This window comes from Trypanosoma equiperdum (assembly GCF_001457755.1).
Source record: "Trypanosoma equiperdum strain OVI genome assembly, contig: ctg_491, whole genome shotgun sequence".
Taxonomy (NCBI): Eukaryota; Euglenozoa; class Kinetoplastea; order Trypanosomatida; family Trypanosomatidae; genus Trypanosoma; species Trypanosoma equiperdum.
In genome coordinates, this window is record NW_027124411.1 from 1 (window position 1) to 7,059 (window position 7,059).

At 45.4% G+C, this 7,059-nt stretch overlaps 1 protein-coding gene and 1 pseudogene across 2 annotated transcripts; both read right to left on the reverse strand.

The window, feature by feature from the left end:
• Positions 1 to 1,029: 1,029 nt before the first annotated feature.
• On the reverse strand, positions 1,030 to 1,339 carry TEOVI_000207000:pseudogene (annotated as a pseudogene). Its single transcript is given in 2 exon segments — positions 1,030 to 1,068; positions 1,070 to 1,339. Coding segments are annotated over 2 exon segments (309 nt in total).
• Positions 1,340 to 2,496: 1,157 nt separating this feature from the next.
• On the reverse strand, positions 2,497 to 4,953 carry TEOVI_000207100 (Enriched in surface-labeled proteome protein 8; the record flags this gene model as incomplete). Its single annotated transcript, XM_067225198.1, has 1 exon — positions 2,497 to 4,953. One exon carries the CDS (start codon positions 4,951 to 4,953, stop codon positions 2,497 to 2,499), a length of 2,457 nt encoding a protein of 818 aa, XP_067081299.1.
• Positions 4,954 to 7,059: the final 2,106 nt, after the last annotated feature.

The following is a 7,059-nucleotide window of genomic DNA, read 5'->3' on the forward strand; positions in this document are numbered from 1 at the left end:
CACACACACACACACACACACACACACACACACACACACACACACACACACACACACAAACCCACACTATTGCACTATCCCTTCATGTCCCTATTCACCGCACGACCTATCCACACAACTCCCGAACTAATAATACTCCGCACTCCAGTGCTTTGTAAGAAGCGTGCCGCACTCAAAACAACATACGTATGCACCGCAGTTTGTAGCGGCAACTCCATGACTAAGTAGTGTTTTTCCCTGCCCCCAGGCAACCGAAGACACCCCTGAGCCGTAACGCTTGGCATAACTTCTGAGATATTTCCAGTTTCTCTTTCATTAATTAACAGCTTCGTGCCTCACCCGATGCGTATCGTCCCGCTTCCAGATCAGCGCGGAGGGCCAACAACTTTAAATTACCCTCCATAACCCATTTCTTGGTGATGCCGGTTTAAAAGGCCTCACTACTGTTATTATGGGACGCTTGCTCAAAATTACTGGCGCTAACGTAGCTGATACAAATTTCTCATGAGATAACTGTTCAGTTACATTAAAGCAAAAAAGAAAAAAGGGTGGATCTGTTCGTAGTCAACCAAGATATAATAGAAACACCAATATTCAAAATGAAAATAACAAGGATAATTTAAATAAGTTGATCAGCACCGAGACCGGGAAACAACCAAAGTAACTATAAAGGAAATCAGGGAAAACAAAAGTTATTACGTGGTTAAAGCGATGGAAGTAACGCATTCTATCGGGCGGGAAAGGAAGTAAAAGAGAGGAGTTAAATAGCCAATCAATAAGGTTTCATCATTATTTTGCATAGCCATAAGATGCACATCACAAAAATAAATATAAAATGCGGAAAACCACGCAGGCCTTGGGCTGCCTTAATTATTAAGCAGCCACTTGCGCTATTCCGACGGCGTGTATCACCCGCCGCATTATACACTCACATACGCATGCTCAGAAAATTGGGAAAATACCCAGTACATGATGGAGTTAGTTCAGTCACCCCAATAGCACATTCTACGAGTTTCCGTTACCAATTCATTAGGGGGTTTTCCCCTGGTCAGGAAAATTTATGACTGCCCCCCCCCCCAGACGATGCCGAATGGGACTTCCTCCGAAGGTGCGCATATTTCTTCCAGGGGTATTTATAAAAGAGGACATCAAGTTCACTGACACATTTCAGGTTCTCGCTCAGCCGACGCTTTAATTCAAGCACTTCCTCTTCCTTTTTAGTGTCCCCTCCATTCTCCTTAACCTCCACCATCAGAGAGGCAATTTGGTAGGAGTACATGTCGTTCATCTCCTCAAGACTGTGGATTTCTTTTAAAATACCTTCAAACGTGTCCGTCATCTTTTCACTTTTAATTAACAAATGAAGAAGCACGAAAAGAAAAATCCATCACAACCATTTAGAATGGACGGAAATAATATAAGTAAGGATCACAATATTTGACATAACTACAATATAACCTCATAAAACACATACAGGTGCACCTATGCGGGCACGTAAACCTTCACCTATTTTAAATAGGAAATATTATTTCCAGCTGCATTAGAAACAAGTTGACAGATAGACAGCGTTAAAAAAAAAAGGTCACGAGGAAAATTACCTGCCTCTTATGCGTGCATGGAAACATCAGGCAACTCCACACGGGCCTCAGAAGGGGCTGACCGCTGGCTTACTTGGTTGGTAAACTCCTCCCCCCCCCCCTCTCTCTCAACTGTCTGCATATTACTGACACTACCAGAAGTTACGTAATTAAGAAAAGATAAATTAAACAAAAAAAAGAGGGAAGCAGTGAAGAGGAGTATATGCAATTGGGGTACTCGCGGAAAGAGAGTAATGGGGCTTCAGAACACATAGCGTAGTGAAAGAAAGGTGTGCCATATGCCGGGCACAGCAGATATAAACGCACACTGCAAAAAGGTCAAACGCGTCCCAGTTAATCAAAACAAAGAGAAAGAAGCAAGCACAGACCCGGTGGAGTCAAATATGATTTAAATACTCACACAAGGTGATTAACACACACTTTGTTATCTACTGACCGCATTTTTAGTGATACACACTCGTGCATGAAACCTTCCCACACTCACACACCAGGTGCGAGCACTCATTCTACCACAACTGTGAGGGACATGCAAAGCAAACAATGGAAGAGAAAATAAAAGGACAGCCCCTACAAATACCGTGTATATTACGGATTCCGGTACGTGTGTATGTGTGTGTGGGGGGGAACAGTGAGGGAAGGTAATAACATAAGCAAGACACAGAGTCACACCACCCCTCCTCCTTTCTATTATCTCTTGCACACAAACATATTACTCTACTCTCTGTTGTGTCTCTCCCTCTCCACAATGTTAAGCAGCGTCATCCCCTGAGAGTGTCACTCAAGGACAGGGGTACGCTCAAATAAAGTGTTTTCTAGTCCGATTATATTCTATGCATGCAAACACACCACACAAACACAAGGAATGTGATGTTACACATACAGCTACAACGTACGTGACTTACGGTGCGGTGGTTCCCTTCCCATCGGTCAGTGGCACACCGATGTTTGATACACGATCTTCATCATCATCTTCCACTGTTGATACAAACTTTGGGCGCGGTGGAGCAACCACAGCAGCAAGACGCCTCCTCTTCGATGTCAACACCACAGCCAGCACCACTAGACACGCAGCAATCAGGGAACCTACCACCGCAAACGCAATAATGCAACCGTGGCCGCACCATGAAAGGGACTTTTCCACCACCTCATCTGTGCGGTTATTCAACATCTCGTCCAAGTCACGCCAGTCAATGATGTCCACGCACCATGACACATTGAAGTCATACTTTTTAGGTAGGAATACCTCATATCGGTGTTTCCTGTCGTAAGGTGGTTCCATGTTCTGTGTTTCCGTGCGGTTGGTTATAGCGGATCGACACTCCGCATATCCATTAGAAGGCTGAGTAGGGGCAACAACAGGAACAGCTCTCTCGGTAGTATTAGTGACACTAGCATTGGTGGTTCCAGTTGGAGTAGCATTGGTGGAGGGATTCACAATAACATTGGCAGTGCCATTAGCGACAACATTAGCAGTAGTATTGGCCCCACCAGCGGTATTTGTGGTGTTGGGACCAACCCCTGTATCATTTGCCTTGACTCCGCTGGTATTCAATGTGACATTGGCCTTACCTCGAGCAGTCGCATCAGCTGCAGCTGCAATAACGGCCGCATCGCCCTGGCTACCAAGTCTCTCACAAATCTCAAGCTGCTTCATTACTTTCCCATGGACAAACCAACGTACTTCCTGCTCACGTTCAGGGACAACAGCTGAAAAATTAAACGGGGGATCGGGGAATGTGATATCGACACGAGTGTCTGAAGCACGCAAGTCCTTGACCAAGTTGTGCGCAAAGTCAGTGAGGTTCGCAGCCGATAGCTGCTTAGGTGTCGTTGCGTTCTTGAATGAATGAGGCATCAAAAGCTTTACTGCAGTGACATTCTCCGCAACGTCACTACCAAAGGTTATGGGCTTGTCAGCGTATACCAAAGAGAAATTCAGTGCACGTCCAGCTTCACGCGCCAACGCACGCTGGATGGTGACAAGGCTTGCATCGTCACAGAATGGCACAAGGACGGTATCAATGTACACATACTCATCAGTAAGACCGTAATACTCGTCAACAGTCTTATCCGTTTGTGTGTATGTCAGACTCCGTAATTTCTCCTCCGTCGTATTGTCAAAACGCGTTTGCTGAACAAAAACAGTGAAATTCGTTTCCCATGTATCGGGATCCACCCTCACAGAATCGGGGTCCACATAGCTATCATTGGTACCGAGTGCTTTATTTACATCCTCCGTAAGACTTGCCACAAACTGCTCCATAATTGTTGTGTTGGGGTAACCTACAGGTGCTGGTCGCCCACGGAAGATGGCGGTTAAGTTGACTGGAGGGAGAGTTAAGGCACGCATAGTGTGCTTGGCCTTCGAAGTCACGTACATCTCATATTCTTCAATGACGAGCAGTCGCGAGTTGTCACATAATACAATATCTTCTCCATTGGTAGGGAAGTAACACTGGCTCGTATTCTTCCCTGCAAATAATGTTACACTGAGTGAAGTGTCGGTGGCAGTGACGGTGTACAATTCCTTCTCCGTGGCTGCATATAACACACCTGACTCAGTGCTGAATACATCAACAAAACCACCACTTACATTTCCCTTTCTGTTACTACCGCTCATATCCAGCCACAACAAAGCTCCCTTGTTAGATGAATCGCGTGCGGTAACAAAAATTCCTTTAGAAGTCACGGCAATTCCTTCCGGTTTTGCGTCGAGTGTCACGCTCGTAAATTTTTTCTCTTCACAACTTTGAGGCTTGCCGGCGCCGCCTAAACCACACTTCCACACCGATTTGTTATTCTGGTCTGTTACGTATAAACTGCCTTCATGTACAGCTACAGCATTCAAGGAACCGCTTGTGGGCACACTGAAAGACGAAACATCATCCCCTACAATATATTTAATATCTTTCTGATCGTCAACAAAGTAAATGATTGTGTGATTACCAGAGCCGCGACGGACACAACTACGAGGTTTGTTTATAGTAGAGGACCCTGAAATCACGCTATCACCTACATTGTATCTCAAATATGTACCAGTTTCTTTTGTTTTGCGAGAGTAGTTGCGGAAGCTGTTGGAACTCCCCACTAAAATTTCATCGTTTGTCCTCCCTCGACACAATGCGTAGGGTTCTGTAAGTCTCGTAGTATTTGGATATCCATTAGTTTCGCCTTCCACGCCAAATTGACCGGCAACAGTATCCACGCGTCGGGGAAGTTTAACAGGAGCTCCAATGCACTCAACCGCAACAAATGCAATACCAATCATGATGAGCAAAAGAAGCTGTGGTAGCTTCCTCAGGCTCATTGGCCTCTTTGCTAGGTTACTCATCTCAACACCAAATATGAAACACATTGCCAGTCAAATATGGATACGCCCGTCTTTTCCTCAGTGTTATGAACACTTAACAGTAACAAATGATCAACTACTGCAACTGCCAAACAGATACAACCGCACCTGCACACCAATCAAGTGCAAGTATGTACGAGAACACAGTAGCTTTCACTCGATTATTCGCACCTTAAAAAAAAAACGGAAAACTTCCTTCAACCACACTGTCCTTACTATTTGCCTACCTGTGACAAGTGATCCAGTGGTGAGTAAGTTACACGACTACCTACAGTCTCAACAACACGGCTTTGAGTCTTATGCTACACACGAAGAAAAGGGTTAAAAAGATGGAACAGTGCATCTGCAGAAGAATTTCATCCAGTAAATACCGTATTACAATACCGTATTACAATACCGGGTTACAAATCACTCGCGAGTCTCAAAAGCATGCAGCGGCAACAATACAAAGAGGTATTAACGTTAGAAGCACTCAACACACGATTCCACGCAGGGAAATGAACACAACAGTCCATTAGAATCTTCAAACAACGGAATACCGCTGACGCCTACCAACAGGCATTGCAACATTTATAGCAATAACTGGAGGAAAATGTTTCCATAGCTTCCGGTGCTGCTCGTAAATGTAAAAAAGTCGCCATGGGAGGCCCGAAATTAAGAAGTGATGCTAATGCTGCGTAACACAGTAACGGGGGCGGCGATTGTGTCCACCGCGTTCAAATGCGAAATGTTCATAATAAATAGATTGATGCCAGCTCGTATCATGTTTCTCACATGCGCGGCCTTAACACACAGCAGGGAACCCCTTTTGGAAAATCTGATGTTATGCTGTGACGGGAAGGACACAATGCGGCTATAATGAAAGCCCAACAAACTTACCGCGGTCAGTGGCACATGACTGTGAATAAACCACCAAAGCGTAGGCAATGACCGCGTCGATACATCCATTTTTCCAAATACTGTCCCTCAGCCGTATGTCAACCGCAACTACATAATTACCGTCCCCCTCCCCATGGATGCAGTCAACACAAACTTCCTGCTTCCGGATATGGTGAAGCAAACAAAAACGCGATAGTCTTTGGTACGCATAATTCAACTTACTGCGATAACGCTCTCCGGCACCATCAGTGGGAACTGGCATGCAAACACACATAACCACCAAGCGAGTCCTAAGGCACAAAGGGGAACGGACCGTCATACAGATTTGACCCTAGCCATTGTTCCGTAAGAGACAAAATCGACATTCCAGCGTACCCAAGTGACAATGCCGATAGTCTTCCTTCTACCTATTTATGCCATCTTCCTGTTAAATATTTACTGAATTAAAGATGCACGACATTAAAGCACGGTTCCGCGATATGACTGTTAAAATGGTTGCCAGTATGTGACTACCGCTCCCAGGTGCAAACTGCATAAGTGTTCCTTGGGACCATCGGTAATGCCTGAAATGTGGAAGCCATAAACCCTTACCCCATTTCTGTATCAGCACGGCAAACTAACGGGTGTCTTATGCAACGTGCCAAAATGGTTCATTGCCGCTGTCTCAGTCACACTGTGGGTACGAAAAGAGAGAACTGCGCTGCCACTCAAAGTAGGCGGCCGTCTCCACATATCCGCACGTATTGTGCATTGACAGTGTAAGTTACCACCATGGCACACTAAATGCAGCTCACAGAGGGTGCCGCTCCGGCTAATGAGCATCAACGCACGGGGAGGTCCGTAGGGAAAACTGCGGAGCGTGCCTAATAGTTTCATATTGAGGTGATCATACATCAGAAACTATGATCTTTAAACACTCAGTCACTTTTCAGGAGGTACGAACGCCACCCGCGGCCGCGGCTTGCATTCACATAGCAGTATTTTGGAAACTGTACATTACAGTGCTCTTCCATGTAAAATGATCAATCTCTGTAAATCGGTATATACGCGTTCCCGTGATGGCTCAACACACCTCTGGGCAACTGCAAGTGATGCTGATCCCACTTCACTGCCAGTGTTAACTAAGTTGTCAAAGATTTACACTACATCGCCGAGGGTACATTACTCCCGAAAATGTGGTATGCCAAATGACCACTTCCCTCGGCACACACACACACACACACACACACACAC